Here is a 19,517-nt window from a genome sequence, read left to right on the forward strand (position 1 = left end):
TTTTAATTTAAGAGGTACATTAGCTGACCACAATAAGAATATTAGTACTGCCAACAGATACAACACTGATCCCTGTAAGCTGACAGTTCAGCACTGCATGGCTAATTTGCAAGCATAATTAGCCATGTGCCATCAACACCCTAGTCAAAACAAACCTTAAAGGAGCCATCTCCTCACTTTCCTCATGTAAGATTCAGACCCCATGAAATAATAATAATGACAAATGATCTATATACAAGGTGCTTCTTTCTTCTTGGATGGATTTTTGGTCCTTCTAATTGCTCATGGTACATTTAGAAGTGTTGCTGTAGTGTCTTCCACCCCACACTTTGCTCTGTATGTAGATTGGTAAGGGTCCAGATAAAGTCTGGGCCTTGCTAAGTGTTTTTTTCTTGATTAATTTCTCAAAGGATTCCATGATGTGAGAAGTTAAGACCACCAGTCTGAAGTCACTTAATGCTTTGTAGTGTGCAGTTTTTGCTATAGGAATAATATTTGCCTGTTTCTGGGCACCTGCTGCAAGTCTAAAGACATATCAGATATGGACTGGAACAGGAGTGGAAAAGACACCACCTTATTCAGTCTGTACTGAAGCTTTTTTATTTTAGTTTGTTTAAGGACCTTTCTGATATGCAGGTAACACTTACTAGTGTCAGATTTAATACTCACAACTGTCTAGATGTCCATTATTTTTCACAAAATAATACTTCCTCCCTAGTTGCTGCTCTTTTGCTAATTTGTTTGTGTAACACATACTTTAAAACAGGTCCCATCCAGATTGTGTGTCACTACAGATTCAGTGGGCTGACTCAACAAGATTCTGCAGACAGGGATTTTGGTCCACTCTGACTTGATCGTATCACGCAGTTCCTAACAACACATTCATGCCCCAAAGCTGGCATAGTATGGCCAAACCACTGTACATCACACTTCTTTTTAATTCTGATGATATCATCTGAACCAACTATATAAAGACAAAAACAATTGCTCTATTCCATCATATTACAATAATTATCTTACAATATACATATTCCAGTTTTTTTTTTTTTTAATATTTGAAAGACCAGTCTATGAAAGAGATATTGTAAGCTTTTATTAGCAATTATTTAAGACATCCAAATGGTAAACATACAGGATTTTTACATAGCTATTTAAAAGTATTTTTCACAAAATATTCAAATTGTTATAACAAATTATTTCTCAAAATTATGAGAAAGCTGTCTTTTTATTTGCTTTCACTAATCCTGTGAAAGTGATAAATCTGCAAGTATTGCAAATATCACAAATAATTTAATCATGCAGCTTATTGATTTTTTAATGAAAAATATTTGTTTTTGTAATATTAACCTTTCATAAAGAAAAAAACAATTAATGAAGAAAGTTAAGGAAAGAAACATAAAAATGGTAACAAAGTGACACATTTGAGACGGGTGCAAAAAAGCATTTTTGTTATTAAGGGTTATATACAAATTCCAGTTTTAAAATGATAAATTCAGTCAGACCCAATTCAGATTAATTTATATTATATAATATAATACAATTTAGAAAAAACTGACATTCCTTTCACTGGTGTATATATTTTGATTATATTTGATGACAAAATAAACATAACATACTGAGTATAATAAACATTATTAATGTTGTTTGAATAAAAAAAAACACATCAATGAGCCTTATGATATTTTGCGAAGATACTGTAGAGCTTAATCAAAAGTTTTTTTTTTTGATATTCCAGTTTGCATAGGCATTGTTTTTTGTACTTGTACTCATCAGTTCATCAAATACAACACAATTATTCTGAGAAGCAAGTTTGCAAACTGTAAGTCAAAAATGCAAGCATTTGGCTATGTTGTTAATAGAATAAAAACTAAGATTTTGATCATGTTTCTTCTCTGCTGATGTCCAAAGTTTTTTTGTATCCAGTTAACCAAGCAGACTGTCAACTGTCCAGGTATTTCACATTAGGTAGGAATGTTTGGTCAGGGCAGTCTGTTAAGAAATAAAGAATAAATACACACTAATAATGTTTTAGCAATATTTTAACAGTGAATGTAAGAATGTATGATTTTAATTATAGAAATGTCTGGATAAACCACTTTTATTTACTAGAGACATGAAAAAATGTAACTGCACATAAGTATTTCTATCCACACATGGTGCTTTACAAAAGGATATGCCAAAGAAGGACAAATTAACAACAGAGAATCAAGACAGACTGGTAAATGATTTCAAAAGTCCAGAGACAATTATTTTGGATTTCTAACTTATGACAAGTCCAGATAAAGGCTTATTATGAATTCATGTATGAATATTTGTCTCTATATGATTTGCGCTCTTAAATTTATGTATTGTAAATAATAATAATATTCTGTTCTTAATATGCTTTCCTCATCTAACATTTTTAAACACACATTATAGAATTCAAATTAAACTCAGAAAGCTAATTTAAACATCATGAACCACCTTCTTTAAATCTCACAGGTTATTTGAATTCCATCCTGCACACAGACATGCACAACAGCAACATTTAATTAAAAGACCGATTTGTTTCCCAATGCCTCTAATGTGTAAATATTTAGATAGCAAAATGATAACTGCCGTGGCAATAATACAAGTTATACAGTGGAACCTCGGGTCACAACCGTAATTCGTTCCAAAACGCTGGTCGCAACCCGATTTGGTCATGACCCAAAGTAATTTCCCCCATAGGATTGTATGTAAATACAATTAATCCGTTCTGATCCGTATGAGCTGTATGTAAATAAATATATATATATTTTTTAAAGATTTTTAAGCACAAAAATAGTTAATTATACCATAGATTGCATAGTGTAATAGTAAACTAAATGTTTACTTACTTCTTCTGTAATGTTTACTTCTTCTGCTTGGACTCTCTCGCTCGCTCTCTCTTTCTCTCACTCATGTTCTTGCACTCTCTCGCTGCACAGGGAATGCACAGGGAGAGACTGAACATGTGTGGAAATCATTGGCGCGTATGAAACGGAAGGAAAACTGGCTTGTTCGTCACCCGAGTGTGTGGCTGTGAACAGATGCAAAAGTTTGGTGAACTTTTTGGTCATAACCCGATTTGTACGTGGTCCGAGACGTTCATGACCCGAGGTTCCACTGTAATTATGTATGATGGAGAAACAGAATGTCACCTTTTATTTCTGTGCATATATGCTTTAACTTTTTGTAGCAAAGCCATTTTCAGCTGAACCGCTTCCTTTCAGGTCAGAAAAAGTACTCATGAACCAATACACTGGGCTGTGACTGAAATCAGCTGAATTTCACTGTAAACACCTAATTTGCCAATCAACAAATAACTAGACCATCATTGGCAATTTTATGAGATACTGACTATAAGACAAGTTCCCTGTTGGCATTTACACGTTTGTACTTTTAAGAAGGCTGAACATTCTAGGAAGCAGGTGCTATTTACTTTCTCAGTACCTAAATTGTGTATCTTTTTTGGAAAGTACTTTCAAACTTCATTCCACTAGCTGTTTGTTTTAATTATGTTTCTGGTATAAAACAATCTTCCTTTCACATTGAAGCTTATATGAAGAAAGCCACAATGAGATTCAATCACATGCACTTGGACAGCCATGTATTTGCTAACACCGAATGTGAAACAGGATATTAGCAACTTGCGCACATTTTTGTACACTTAATCAGGACATCAAGTGAAACTCACGGTGAAAATGACTACCATTCTACTTCTACATTTTTAGTATGGTGGAAGCATAGCTCCTGTATAACAATATGGACACATAAATGAACTAGATAGTTTACATGAAGGTTTCTTCTACTGCAGGTAAATCTTTATTTAAATTTGTTTTAAACAGTTTGTTGCTTTGGTCTGTTAGTACATTAACTAGGTAACCTATGATTCAGAAATGTCCTAGTCTTTTTTCAATCAATTTAAAGGTACAATAGAAGCAGGTACATTTTACATGCCAATAGAAGTGGTCCATTCTGGCCACAACTGCTTGCTGTTTGAAAAGAAGAAAATAAGCTTGTAAGTTTTGAATTGAGGCAAAAAAAAAGATGTCTAGGTGCCCAGAATCTAACCAAACATCAAAGAAATGATGGCAAAGCAAGCTAATATGGTAAAATTCAGCATAGTTAGCAATGCTTATAACAGACTTTAATAGCTACATGCTCTCTTATTTTATTGGCATGCTGGATGTGAAAAAGACACAAGAAAGTGCATTCTAGCCATTTGTCTCTGTAGCCAAATAGGTTCCCAAGGAAGAGTTGAAAAGAGCTGAAAAGTCACCTCATTCTACAGGTACAGCAGAGTGTATATTTGGAATGAGCGATGGGACTTTGTAAACAGGACAGCCAAACTACCTAACAGAAAATACATACTTTTTATTGTATTTGTGGCTCCCATAACACCGTTCATGGTGTGCAGAGAAACAATGAGTGTGCATGCTCTTGTATAGATAGATAGATAGAATCTAAACAAGATCAGAATTTTGCAATGTGTCGCAGTATTCTGGGCAATGATACCATTTTTACATATGATTGTGAACAAATATTTGTAAATGTTTCAGAATTTTCTGGATTCTGGTATGAATGACTCCTAAAATATGATCTGATTTTCACCCATCCTTTCATTTTTCTAACTGATATACTGTATCTAGATGGGTGTCACAGAACAATGAGCACAAGGCAAGATCTAGTAATAAAAAATACAGAAAATCTGATTGAACAAATAAGAGAGGCAAAATATATATTGTCATATCTTCACTGGACATATTTCAAAAGTCAAGGTCAAGGACTGAAAAAACATATCCTTTAGGAAAGAAATAACTCTGCTCAGGTATTTAGGTGTTTAGTTAATCAAATGATATTCATGTGTGGATTTGAATTGTTCTACCCTGTAATAATAATAAATAACAATATGTACAAATATGAGTTTCTGCTCTTCACAACAGAAATCTGTTGAAAGGCAGCATGGGCCAATCAACACAAAGTTCTGGGCCTTCATCAGGATACAGTTAGTCGCAAACTAACCAAATTCACTACAGTTGCTACTCCCCCTAGAAGTGGACATCCAGAATTAACGATTGCATAAGCACACTGTAGAATGCTTAAGGAGGTGACAAACAATACACAGAGAGACAATTAACAATCCATAGGCATATTTTGCACTTCACAATGAAGGGGGAAAAAAAACAAAAAAAAATGTAATAATAAAAATGCAAAAGGTTTACATATTTTTTCTTTCAATCGTAAATAAGGCAAGCATGACCATCTCTTAACTAAGGTTAGTCATGTAAATTTCAAACTTAAATATATTACTTATAATTAACAATCAACAGCAAAAGAGTAGGACTTAATGCTTTTAGTATGCATCCAACTTCCCCACATCAACACAGGGAATTCAAAGGAAACAGGCATATGATTTTAAGCTCCAATCTCATGTGTTTTGCATTTTTTTTAAATGGACGCAGACTTCTCAATTTGCTTAGATTTTTTGCCATAAGCAAACATACATGGTAAGCAAAATACTACTCTTATTTATATTTAATTCATATGAAAAACAAACTTATTTACTCTCAAGTATTACCGTCATATGCAACACTTAATTAGCATTACGTCTAAAAAATCATCATAATATAGTCTAAAGTAGTAGCAACCTGTTAGGGGGTCAAAAAACATTTTGTACATGTTAACCAGATATCACAGTATGTTTCAACTGTAACTTTAACTAGGGTTTATCTCAGTTGATAGAATTCACCCAAATTAGTATTTATATTTGCATGACTTTTACCACATACGTTTTAAATATCATATACTGTATAGACGTTAACATTACATATTATTCCATTACAGTTAACAACTTCATTTCATATGTTGTTTCTTTTTAAGTTTATGCAGTACTAATTATACATGCAACTTCTTATGCATGCCAAATCAAAACTTGTCTTAATGTTCTCAAATATTTTGATTACCTTTAGTACAAAAATAAAAATCTTGTTCTGTGAGATGCTGCCATACTTTCGGACATATTGCGAACTTTAAGATAGTTCACAAATCCTCTGAAGAACAGAAGAAGACCTTGAAGAGAAGCAAAGTTCATATGGTTTCATATAATTCATTTTTTATAATGTTTCATATAATTAGAAAATAAAAGGTCATCCAATAATTTAGAAAATATATTTAATAATGTGATGATACAAGAAGAACAAAAGAGGAAACACGTTTTCTCTCTCACTGATAATAAACATTCATAACAGAAATGAGATCAGTTTAAAGGGCAAGATTATAATGCAGTATTTAACATCTCAACATTTATTTTAAAATTCTGAAGTTCTTTCACATGACTATGGTATTTCTAAACATGAAATAAAACTAACATTGCATTTGTGAAGTTTTACATACAGTATCCTAATTACCTAAATTGTCTGTATTTGAGATTTCATTACAATTGTAATTCAATTCAGCACTAGAGGGCAGTACAGGATAATCACAAGAGAAGTAACATACACCTTAACCCAAAACATGAACTCACTGAAACCCTCTAAACATGAATATATGGGAGTTACAAAAATACTGAATAAGAATGATGGTTTCATAATCTTAGTTTCTCTTTGCAATGCAAGAAACCAATTTAGACATTTGATGTTATCTTAAAATGTTAATAAAAATGCAATATGGTTTAAATATCTGTCCACAAATAAAGGTTTTGAAGGACTCAAGAGTGAACATTGTAACAAGTTACCTTTAGAGGAATAAAAACGCATCATAAAACTCACCAAGAACAAGGAAAATCCACCATAGCCAGTACTGTCCATTGAAATATCCCGTAAAGTAGTCAGAAAACTGCAAAATAAAATTAACATTAAAGTATGTTAATTCACGCCATTTTGCACATTTTATCAGTGAAGTATTTGCACAAGCAATCCAAGAAACAAAAACACAAATAAATAAATAAGGGCAGTAGCCAATTATACAGTGCTTCAAAAAAGAAAAAAAAATAACACAAAAAGAGATGGCATATATTGAGTCAAGAATGTTAGTTTTTTGAAGGCCCTACAAAAGGTATTTTGTGAATTGCGCAGTGGTAGTGCTGCTACTTTGCAGTAAGGAGACTGTGGAAGATTGTGGATTCGCTTCCCGGTTCCTCCCTGTGTGGATAGCGCTTTGAGTACTGAGAAAAGCGCTATATAAATATAATGAATTTTATTATTTTATTTTATTATTATTAATTGGACTTGAATGTTCAGACATATGGAGCAGGACAGTATCAGCTTGAGAGTGTCAAAAAGATGATGCCTTAAAATGAAACATTGTTTGTTAAACACAGTACACAAAGACTTGAAACATCCATTTTTAAAAATGTTTGCTAGGCTTGGCAACAAGGCTTCAGCTTTTGATTGCTATGTCTAATAGCCTGTATTTGGATTAATTAAAATGCATATAAATCTGCATATTTTAATTTAAAATATATCTAACAAAAGGATGAAATTTAATGATGTCAGTTAAACTTGCATTACTGACTGGTTTGTTTTGCCTGCAATTCAGGTTTAACAGCTGACATTCTTTCTTTTCTCATTGAGTACATGAAAAGTGATACTAAAAAATCTTTTTGCTCTCTACAGTCTTGCATGGGGCAAAAAATATACTCCATTATTAGTCTATCAGTAAAAAGTGAATTGTTCACCTCTAGGCAACAGTTTCTGACTGGTGGGTTTACAATTGCAATGCTACAGAACTCTGAGCATGAAACTCTGAATAAACTGCAAACAGAGGGCTTATAGGCATTTACCTTTAAAGAACTTGTGTATGTCATCTTTGCCCACTCACCTTCTGTTTTATGTCTTTTTTCTAAAATATTCATGAACATTTCTTTTACTTGTTATTTTATTAGGTTTTTAAAATAGAAATTTAAAAATTTTTAGTCTTTCAGATTTCATCTCCCATGTAACTACATACTCAGGTTGCTCCAATTACAAGAAAGGGACGTTACCACACAGCTTAAGGAAACTTTCAGCATTCCGGTTATGTACACAACTGGCTCACACGCCATTGCACATTAGCCAGTCATTACACTCCGTTTTAACTTGCTTTTACCTGCTTAAAGGAAAGCCAGCAAGTGCAGTATGTGTGTGCAGTTAAAATTTTAAATATAAAAGTGACTGGTGATTGGCAAGTTTATACGATTACACACAACAAGCAAAAACTGGCCAATTCTGATCCACTGCTGAAAAGCCACAGAGGATTGTAAAATAAGCAGGAAGATACCTGTTCTAACGGATAGTAATCTGATGTAGCTGACCAGCACAGGAGTTAGTTACTGCATCTAATATACAGTACATATTCAGACATTATCAATCTCTTAGACTGTTCGTCCTAATCTGATATTACATCTCATGAAAAAACCAGACTTTTTTCATAGGCTTTAGAAATTCTAGTGTTAAGAAACAAAATAAAAAGTGGCGGTGACATGTAAGAATATTTTCATCCAAAACTGCAAAGTAGTGTCAAAGCTCTTTAGTTATTATGTAGAATTAGAGAAATCCTGACATATATACATGCTCCTATCCACTTATTTCAATTTCAACCAGAAGGCTGGGGTGGGGGGCAACATCAGCTTCAACTTATGAATATGGGGACACTAAGCAGAGGACAAATTCTACATATAAAAATGTTAAACAGCCAGGAACAATCTACAATTTAGGACAAATTAAAGGCTCATGCAATGCAATATGTTGTTACTTTCATAAAACAAAAAAAGCTGGCTATTAGCATGAAAATAATAATGACAATAAACTGAACTTTTTGTTATAATCGATAGTATTACATTCATATATGTAGAACTTAACTATCCCATCACAAGAAGAAGAAAAAAGAAAAATTACATAATTAAGATGGTTTTCAGACTTTTTGTTCATTCTAAATAAATGTATCTGACTCTAATAAAGCTGATGTGTGATTTTAAAGTTTAGCAGTTTAACTGACTTAGTACTGAGTCCATTTTAAGAGCTTTATATGTTTCTACTAAACTAAATACAGCCAGTTAGTAGTCAGTTAGCCACTAATTTTATGCATGGTTTAGAGAATTTCAAACATGTAAACAGGGACAAATTGGTAAATTAGCCAGTACATAAAACTACATGCATCTTTTATTTCACTAGGAAATGACACATTCCTTGTCAGCTAGGGTAGCTACAAGTAACTTTCAGTAAATGCAGATCAGCTTCTCATACCTGCTTTACTTTGCCTTGTGGTAAACTGAAGTACGTGGCTGGTTGGCGTTTTAAATAAAATCTAATTGCCTCACTTGTGTCTATGGATGGGCATGGTAACATGGCAGGAGTGAACGGCCCTGCACTTAGTACACAGGTGCAGGATCACCAGTGACCCAAATTGGCATTGGGTGCTGCTGATCACCACAGCCCGCCATATTAAAAGGAAAACAACGGAAAAAGAGAAAGAGAGAGGGGTTAAAACAGGGAGAGCAGAAAGGTAGGAACACAAGGGGTTCAAGCCTGACGGTGGGAGTCAGAGGCTTTGACTTAGTGCCTTGCTGGGGCCACAGATGGCAACAGGGGCCCGAGCCTAGGAGCAGTGGGCTGAATTGTTGAATCGGCACCTCCTTGGCTACAAGAGCCTGTATAGGGATAAGCTAAGGGGACATCCGTTTCAAAGGACTGCTCCAGGACACCTTTTTTGGGGACAGTTTCCTGCCATGTTTTAATGGATTATTTAATTGCTTGACTTTTAATTTCCACACGGACACTTCTCTTTTTATTGGAGGATTTGTTTATTGGACTTTTTGTTGCACTGCACTTTTGAACAGTTTGAATTATTTTTTAATAAAAGTACTGCAGCACATTTTACACCTTTACCCTTGCTATGTGTGTGTGTTTTGTCCTCATCTACCAAGCTCATCCCAGTCATGATCATCAACAGTATCGGGTTCAAGAGGCACCTGAGATCAACTGGAAGCGTGAAGCTAACCCGCACTGCCACACGCCTATTTTAAGTTACCAGCTTGTCTGCCACCTTGTCAGAATAGTCAGCTTTATGTCTTGCCACTGAATGTTTATACTTGCCATTCCAAAACTTGCATTGTCTTCCCCTTATGTAATTTTTGGTAAAATAACTGTAATGTTTAGTGTAAATGTCATTCTATTAGGCATATTTTCAGCTTAATTACATACTCTATCACTGAATGAGGGCATGACAATTTCCTCCAAAATACTACAACATGACCATGAAATTTATTGTTACAGTTTTGACAAGTCTTCATGGTTCATGGAAATTTCAGAATATTACAAATGGGCTTTATCAGAAAACAACTAATAGGTTACAGCCTACAGATGTTCTGTGGCAATTAAAGAAAATTAAGCCTTTCAAACTAACAAATCAAACTATTTGTACAGGTGTCCCAACTTCTGTTGACGGATTGTTATTTTATACATTATATGTTCTCTCCAGAAACATGACAATGAAAAGAAAAATTCAAACCACTTACCTTTTATACATTCTACACATTCAAAGGCAATAACCTGTACATTTGTTCTACATACCCTAACAATGAGAATCCATTTAATCAATGAAAGTCCAAATCCACAAATTGCACCATAACGTCCAGCAATAGTGTTGGTTAGGCAAAAAGAGAGACAAAAGCCAATCCAGTTGAACAAAAATGCCACTGTGAAGAAGAAAAGAAAGTCTTTACTATTCAACATTTCATGAATGACAATAAATAAATAAAATATATCAAAGGATAAATTTATATTTTTCATGTCAAAGATATTTCTTTGCAGTCATTTTATATATTAGTTTATCACATGAATCTGCATTCAAAAGTGAAGCAAATTTTATATATTTTAAAGAGTACCTATCCTGCTCTTGCATTTTATAATGGAACTAATAGGTACCGAAGTCCCTCTGTGAAGAAAAGACTTACCGTAGATACTCGCGTATAAGTCGAAAAATTTATGCCTTAAAATTCATTCAAAAAAACAGGGTCGACTTATCCGTGGGGCAACACAATTGTCCATAGAATTTGGGCAACGACGTTGTACACTCAACGCTTCACGGTGTTAAGTCACCAGTCATCTGCTGTTTCCCATGGTCTTTGAAATAATTATAAGCCAGCAATACTATTGCTAATTAGCTAGTTTTTATTAAATAATTCTTTAAACTGTGAAATACTTGAATTTGAGCATTAGCTTTTGCAGGTTTTGGATAACAAACATACCATTAGCTGCCACGTGCAACCAGATTTGGAATCAAAAGAACCAAGGCAACGCACGCTATCAATGCGATGCAAGAGCAGCCCGCGATTCAAAAAATTTCTCTGCCTACCTGTTTGTCTCGTCTGACAGTAGCTGAAAAGCAGCATCAGGAGAGAGCAGCCTGAAGTAGTCCAGCAGCGGGTGATCTGTCGTGTCCAACAGCAAGCCATGCTGTCTTGTGAAGTCCGGTAGCCAGTTCGGCTCCCACGGATCAATGTCTGGGTATTCCTCCTACGCGAACCTTGCCGTAGCTGCATCGGCTGTGCGAATGCGTTCAGCTAGCAGCCGATCAGCTGGCGCGACATCGGCTGGTGTCCGATCAGCTGATGCCGGCTTCTCACTCTCTTGCTCGATTCCTGATCACTGTCAATAAAATCCGATTCTGAAAAATCAGAGTCCGACTCAGTGATAATGTACAAAACATCGTCTGCCGAGTGTTTTCTTTTCTGCACTCGCTTCGCTCCCTTGTGACATAGACGCCATCTTGCCTTTGTTTACATTTTGCAACTCACGCGCACGCAAGGATTAGTTGCCAAGTCAACGAGTCTAGCATTTCTCCAAGCACAGAGGGAATGCCTGTGACGTGACAGTGAGTTTTGTCACCATTAACAGCTGATTGTCGCCCTCTATCCCTGATAGCTGTCAAGTTTTACCCTTGAATTATACGCGGGTCATAACAAATTTCATAATTTTCGGCTTAAACAATACACTCAACTTATCTGCGAGATCGACTAATACGTGAGTATCTACGGTAAATCTTATTGAATATGTCCACTTTGAAGTAGCAAAAGTTTCAAATTAATAAAATGTACCCTCTACATTTTTGAGGCATGCTTGGGGCAACAAAATTAAACTGGATATAATATATTTTATCACAGATTTTTGGTACTATTTTCTCAAAGTAACAATGAGTCTTGCTTGCTTCTCTGCTTGCAGTGAATTTTGTACATGAAATTAATGGCACAATAAAAAACTCAAAAAAAATGAGAAAGGCCTAGTGTGAGAGTAGCTTGAACTAGAAACTAGTTTAAAGCATGATGGGTCACTTTTGCTGATCATATGGTAATAAAAGAACTAAACACAATTTTTTGAATGAAAACTCACATTCACTAATACCAATCAAACCGTCAATACAAAGGGAGACGTGCAGACTCTATATAGAACTTGGTGCTGTGAGGCAAACCTAGCAGCTCTCTGCTACCACTCTGCCTATGCTAAAATACCTGTACTAAACTTCATATACATCAACCACATTAAACTTGGGTGAATTGGCATTGCTTAATTGGGACATTTGTGTGTGTGTGTGTTCAGACTGCGATGGACTGGCACCCTTTCTGGGTGTTGTTTTTTCCTTGAGTTTGATGCTTGTTGGGATAGATGCCACCTGTCCCGTGACCCTGCCCTGGATAAGACAGTTAAGAAGATTGATGGAATTTTTTTTTATCATTATTATTGTGCCTATAGTGGAAAATATATGAATAGATTAATGGAAGGAAGATATTCAGGACAAATATTATGATGATGATTGTTATTATTATTATTATTACAATATTATTATTCTACAAATGTTGTTTCTGCCTTGCTCCCTATGATTGCTGAGAAAAGCATCAGCTGCCCCACAGCCTGGAAAAGGATTTAGGTGTTTATGTTGACATAATATTTTCATCATCTAAGCAATGTACAGGAGTTGTTATAAAGGCAAATAAAATGTTAGGTTGTACAATAAAAACTGATTAATATAAAACAAGAGATATTATGCACAGACTATATACTGCACTAGTAAAACCGCGTCTGGAAAAAAGTAAAATATCCAATTTGTTTTATTGGTTTAACCACAAATGTGGTTGCACCAACATTTTCATATAATGTATTTCATATTATTAAACTATAAATAAAAATCGTAGGCACAGAATGAACAAGTATGTACTTAATATTTACATTACACTAAAAACCTCATGACAACATTACCTGTACATTATAAGGATTCAGTATTTCTCTGACACTAAGATTTATCAGCAAAGCATCAGACTTGCTCTCCATCATTGTCCGATGCAGCCAACAATTTTACCTTCAGACACTAGCAGAAATTTTAACTTCCCATTGGGTATGTCTTTCAAAAATATTATGTTTAAGAAATATGAACTACAATTAGTCATAAACCCTCCATGACCAACAACAATTGGACATCAATCAATGCCATTTGTACATCACTTGGTTGGGATCTGCTGTTTGTGAAAACTATTGAGCCACCGTAAGCCTATCTAGGCTACATTTTTAACTACATGACATCATTAAGTACCGTTAAAAACATGTATTTAATGTAGTCTACTAATACATGTAATTGTATTCTATTATCACTATTAATTTTGTATATGATTCATTCATCAACAAAATGTGATAACTGACTCTTAAATTAAGTAACTAAAATTTTAAAATGCTCCAACTTTCAAATCAGATAAAGTTTCCAAATACACATGAAAACTGCTCCATTTTCCATCTTATTTTTAAATAATCCAAAAAAGTCACATCTCTCTTTCCATGTTTCTGACACGTTATTCAAGTTAACACTTGCATACTTTGTAAACAGCTTAAACATACTAGTTGGCTGTTCCAAGGTAAGAGTTTACATATACTGTATATTGCATTACAGTAATCCCTCCTCCATCGCGGGGGTTGCGTTCCAGAGCCACCCGCGAAATAAGAAAATCCACGAAGTAGAAACCATATGTTCATGTGGTTATTTTTATATATTTTAAGCCCTTATAAACTCTCCCACACTATTATAAACATTTCACGCACAATTATACAACATAAACCCTTTGTATTCTCTTAGATATTAGGTAAGATTCGTTGAAATTATGTATGTAAACACAGTTTACATACAGTAAAACCTAAATATTATTTTAAAGATATCGAGCGCCTCCGATATCACATATGTTACAGCCAATACGACAGACAGGCCACCATCAATAAATAAGTACAATGCAAGAAAAATTGTATACAATAAAATGTGTGTACAGTGACACTAAACTATGTACATGTAATAAGTACTGTACGTAAATAATTAATTATGGTTACTCACCAACAATGACACGACGACTTGTCCGATAACGATGAGTTTAATTTTACTGCACAACAAAGGATAGCGTTACAGCTCTTCTAAAGGAGCCTCTTCAGGCGACTGTTTAGCACCACCATTGTTCTTCTTCCATCACTCTTCAATCCAAATCCCTAAAGCAGATTCCATCCAGACTACTGCCTTACAACGTCCACTTGCAACTCATTTTGCGCCCTGGTTAAAAGACACTGCGGCCGTAGATCTTATATGATTTTCCTCCTTTTTAAATAAAAAGAATCGTGGACTCATTTATGCTGTAATGGTGTCCTGCAGCGGTGTAGCTGTTTCCTTCCTTCAACATATCCAAAACTTTTACCTTTTCTGCAATCATTTGCATCTTCTGTTGGCGCTTGTGCACGTTAATGCTGAATGAGTGAGATTAGTACTTCCTGGTTAATTCAGCACTCCGTCGCTGAGCCAATCAGCAGCACACAGGAACTTAACCGCATGCTCTGATTGGGTAGCTTCTCAGCCATCTACCAATAGCGTCCCTTGTTTCAATTCAAATGCGTCCCTTGTTTGAATTCAAATGGGCAAATCAACTGAGGAAGCACACGTACTGTAGACCGCAGACATCCGCGAAGCAGTGAAAAATCTGCGATATATATTCACATATGCTTACATTTAAAATCCACGATGGAGTGAAGCCGCGAAAGACGAAGCGCGATATAGCGAGGGATCACTGTATTTAAAAAAACATTGTTTTATCTTTTTAATAACATCAGCACAGTGTCTAAATTACAAAATTTCCCAACATCATTGTGAACAACAGAAAGGTTACTACATATGACTAAAAGAGGAACAATGGAAAATTTCTCTCTTTGCCAAGATCAAAAATATTGTTGTTAAGGGTGGGAACTCCAAATTTCTATTTATACAGTTTATGAGGGTTTAAGTTTCAATTACTATTAATTGAAAGTTTACTTGTTTTCTCTCTATTATAATAAAAAAATCTTGGGACGAGACAAGAGTAACCCTGTGACGTGACTTTTTGAAGAGACTTCTTGGAAGCAAGTCACACAAGACGGAGACTTTTGCCATGAGATTCTTTCAAGTCACGCCCTACTTACAACAATTTTCAAACCATGGTCATCAGGTGCATTCCATACTTAACCTGGACAGACACCAATCCATTAAAGTGCTTACTTATGAACACACACACACACACACACACACACACACACACACACACACACACACACACACACACATACATTTCCGAAGATCCAGTTTAGAAATCGCCCATTCATCTAAATATGGCAGTGAGAAACGGTGAAGTCAAACGAATTAACGCGAAAATTGTTGATCGGTTACATGGCAAATTGATTAAATGCGTATCAATAGACTATGTTGAAGCAGTTGGTGGTGATCATGTGGAAGATGAAAACATCAATTTACAATATCCCATAGAAATCTACAAGCGTTAACACCATCCGGTCTTCCATTGGCCAAATTACTGTTGAAAGAAGAATGTATTGTAATGTTATTGTGTAATTTATGTATGAGTGATGGACTACGCAAATGGAACAAGATTAGTTGTATTAAAAATTGGATGAACAATTCTAACGTGAAATTTTAACAGGCGACAAGAAAGGTAATGTAGTACATATTCCGTGAATAACATTAGACACAAAAGGAGATCTTGATATTCCATTCGTATTAAAATGTTTACAGTTTCCCGTGAGAACAGCTTTTGCTATGACAACAAATCACAGGGACAAACATTTGAAAAAGTCGGTTTATTTATTAGAGAGAATGAAACAATATTCACTCAGGGGCAGTTATACGTTGCATTGTCACAATGTATATCCAAACACGGAATCAAAATTCAATGCGTTAATTCCAAATAATGTTTTAACTGAAGTTTTAAAGTAAAAGTGAAAATAATGCATATGAAACAAATCCCATGAAAATAATCTCTTTAAATTGTATATCCAGTTAACCAAATCCAGGGGTTGGCGAGCGAAGCGAGCAGGCGGCGGAGCCCCCTAGTACTTTTTAATAGATGTCACACACTACTATGGCACTGGAGCAATGTTTAACGATAAACTTTAAATAACTCTAAAATTTCTGTGTTATATTACATCCTTTGATGATACTAGACATTAAAAGCAAATCAAATAATTGTAATATTTATTTTAATATTAGTTTTATTATCATTGCATTATCATTATTATTACAGATCCCCTGGATAACATTCTTCATTCTTAGCAAAGATTACACATCTTCTCCGTATATCTGTATACATTTGTTAGCAGGTATTTCAGTATTCCTCAGTATCAAAAGATGTAGTAAACTGGCAATTCTAAAAAGATGCGGTGTGCATAAGTGTGCCCCTTGATGATCGTCACCCTGTCCAGGTGTGCTAGAAAGGCTCCACCTCTCATTATACTAAAATGGAATTAAGTCAGTTAAGTACTGAAAATGGATGGATGAAAAAACCGTTTAGTAACCTTTTATACTTAAAAGCTTTTAAATATTATAATCTTGTTTAGTAAATATCATATTCAAATAGATGTGAAAACAGACAATTGTCAAGTTTTCTAATCCCAATTGATTCAGGAAGGTTTTAGCAAATTGAGAAAGTCCCTTTCATGGTCATCTGTTGCCTATAACTACCACACATGATATTAACATTCATGATGTCATTTTTACATGTTAAACAAAAATATTAAATTACAGGTTGAGTATCCCTAATCCAAAATCCCTGGGACAAGAAGTAGTTCGGATATTTTCTGATTTTGGAATATTTTCATATACATAATGAGATATGAGATATCTTGTGGATATGCGTCATTAAATGGGGAAACACAGCCAAACCAGCTAAATGGCGACTTACAATAATTCTTATCACCGAGCTGTTATAATAATGTGCACTGATGTGAAAAACATTAAATCTCAAAAGTAAAAAATATGATGTACAGGCTCTATTATAGTTCCCTTGATAGAAGGCTGATATTGTATATTTGCTCTACAGCACTTTTTGGGTTTTTCCTGGTTTTATATAAGCTATCTGTTGTCACTTCTCAGGGAGCTGGCCGATAGGTCAGGAATATCTTAACTAAACAATCACTCCATCTTGCCTGTTGTGGTGAAATCCATTAACCAACAGATGGAACACTACATTAAGTTTTTGCAAGTTACTGTTGTAATCTATAAAACATAACCAAAACCCAACACAAGAAGACAACTTGAAACAACATCTGCTTTTAAAACGTAATCATAGCCTTTTACTGCACTCATATTGCAATAAGGACACTTCGCGAGAATGAAACTGCTTTTGTTAACTGTAAGAAGTAACATTCTCTTAACACAAGTCAGCAAACCTTTCTTTACTATGGGGTATTCAGCAGATAATTGCAGATATAGCTGCTAATATTAGTGATAAACTATCTGTTTCAGCATTGAGATCAACGCTGAAGATTCAATATTTTACAATAACTTTGTTAGTGCTGGTGGTGAGGTTATTTAGACAGCATTTTAATAACTATGGTAGTCATTATAACTGGACCATTACCTTCCCATTAATTTTTTCTTCTCAATGTCCTGTGGTGGTACATGCAGTCACAATAGTTTTATTAGCGTTTTAAAGTCAATGATTTACTACATACTATAGACAGAGCAAGGTTAACTCAATTGTATTTTCTCAGTCATTGAAATCTGAAAGCACTTTGGTCAATTATTGAGTTAAAATAATTTTCATCAAATTATGCATTACATGCAGGTGTCTAAAGGTGTTTCTTTTGATAAGTGTGCCAGAAATTATATACAGTAATCCCTCCTCCATCGCGGGGGTTGCATTCCAGAGCCACCCGCGAAATAAGAAAATCCGCGAAGTAGAAACCATATGTTTATATGGTTATTTTTATATTGTCATGCTTGGGTCACAGATTTGCACAGAAACACAGGAGGTTGTAGAGAGACGGGAACGTTATTCAAACACTGCAAACAAACATTTGTCTCTTTTTCAAAAGTTTAAACTGTGCTCCATGACAAGATAGAGATGACAGTTCCGTCTCACAATTAAAAGAATGCAAACATATCTTCCTCTTCAAAGGAGTGCGCGTCAGGAGCAGACAATGTCAGAGAGATAGAGAAAAGCAAACAAATCAATAGGGCTGTTTGGCTTTTAAGTATGCGAAGCACCGCGGCACAAAGCTGTTGAAGGCGGCAGCTCACACCCACTCCGTCAGGAGCAGAGAAAGAGAGAGAGAGAGAGATAGAGAGAGACAGAGTTTGTTTTTCAATCAAAAATCAATACGTGCCCTTCGAGCTTTTAAGTATGCGAAGCACCGTGCAGCATGTCGCTTCAGGAAGCAGCTGCACAGAAGGTAGCAACGTGAAGATAATCTTTCAGCATTTTCAGACGAGCGTCCGTATCGTCTAGGTGTGCGAACAGCCCCCTGCTCAATCCCCCTACGTCAGGATCAGAGAAAGTCAGCGCGAGAGAGAGAGAGAGAGAGAGAAAAAAGTAAGTTGGGTAGCTTCTCAGCCATCTGCCAATAGCGTCCCTTGTATGAAATCAACTGGGCAAACCAACTGAGGAAGCATGTACCAGAAATTAAAAGACCCATTGTCCGCAGAAATCCGCGAACCAGCAAAAAATCTGCGATATATATTTAAATATGCTTACATATAAAATCCGCGATGGAGTGAAGCCGCGAAAGGTGAAGCACGATATAGCGAGGGATTACTGTATGGAATATTTTAATGATAATCACAAAATTCTTCATAGGTGCAATTAACTAAAAGAATGATGCCTCTAAAAATCAGTGAATTTTTATTGTGAGCAAAATATTTTAGGGATAAAGGTGCACTTATAAACACTGGATTGTCTAAAACACAGAATGTTGGCTGTAAGTATAGCAAGTTTGAGATAAAGGTGCACACATACAAAGCATTTAACACAAAGAGACATATTAAATTATATATGTTACTGGCACACAGTCAGAGTATGGTATAGCTGCAGAATTCTAATGACCATGTGTTTTTAGCTGCAGTACCATTGCCATTTAAAGAAATCCTGCTCCGAATATCTTCAAATTAGATTAAATTTTGCTTAATCAAATTTATCAGTGTTCTTATGTATGTCACATAATGATACATAATTTTACTGAAGATAAAGAAGAGACACC

At 35.0% G+C, this 19,517-nt stretch overlaps 1 protein-coding gene across 1 annotated transcript in view; it reads right to left on the minus strand.

Annotated features, from left to right (window-relative positions):
* Positions 1-1,073: 1,073 nt before the first annotated feature.
* The window catches only part of ndfip2 (Nedd4 family interacting protein 2), an 81,508-nt gene continuing 63,064 nt past the window's right edge, over positions 1,074-19,517 (minus strand). Inside the window, exons 5-8 of the mRNA XM_028799576.2 lie at positions 10,551-10,675; positions 6,771-6,837; positions 5,967-6,072; positions 1,074-1,989 (exon numbers count right to left, since the gene is read on the minus strand). Of these exons, the coding sequence (XP_028655409.1) occupies positions 5,969-6,072; positions 6,771-6,837; positions 10,551-10,675 (296 nt within the window). The 3' untranslated portion in view covers positions 1,074-1,989; positions 5,967-5,968. The remainder of the gene's footprint in view (positions 1,990-5,966; positions 6,073-6,770; positions 6,838-10,550; positions 10,676-19,517) is intronic.

This window comes from Erpetoichthys calabaricus, chromosome 4, assembly GCF_900747795.2.
Source record: "Erpetoichthys calabaricus chromosome 4, fErpCal1.3, whole genome shotgun sequence".
Classification (NCBI taxonomy): Eukaryota; Metazoa; Chordata; class Cladistia; order Polypteriformes; family Polypteridae; genus Erpetoichthys; species Erpetoichthys calabaricus.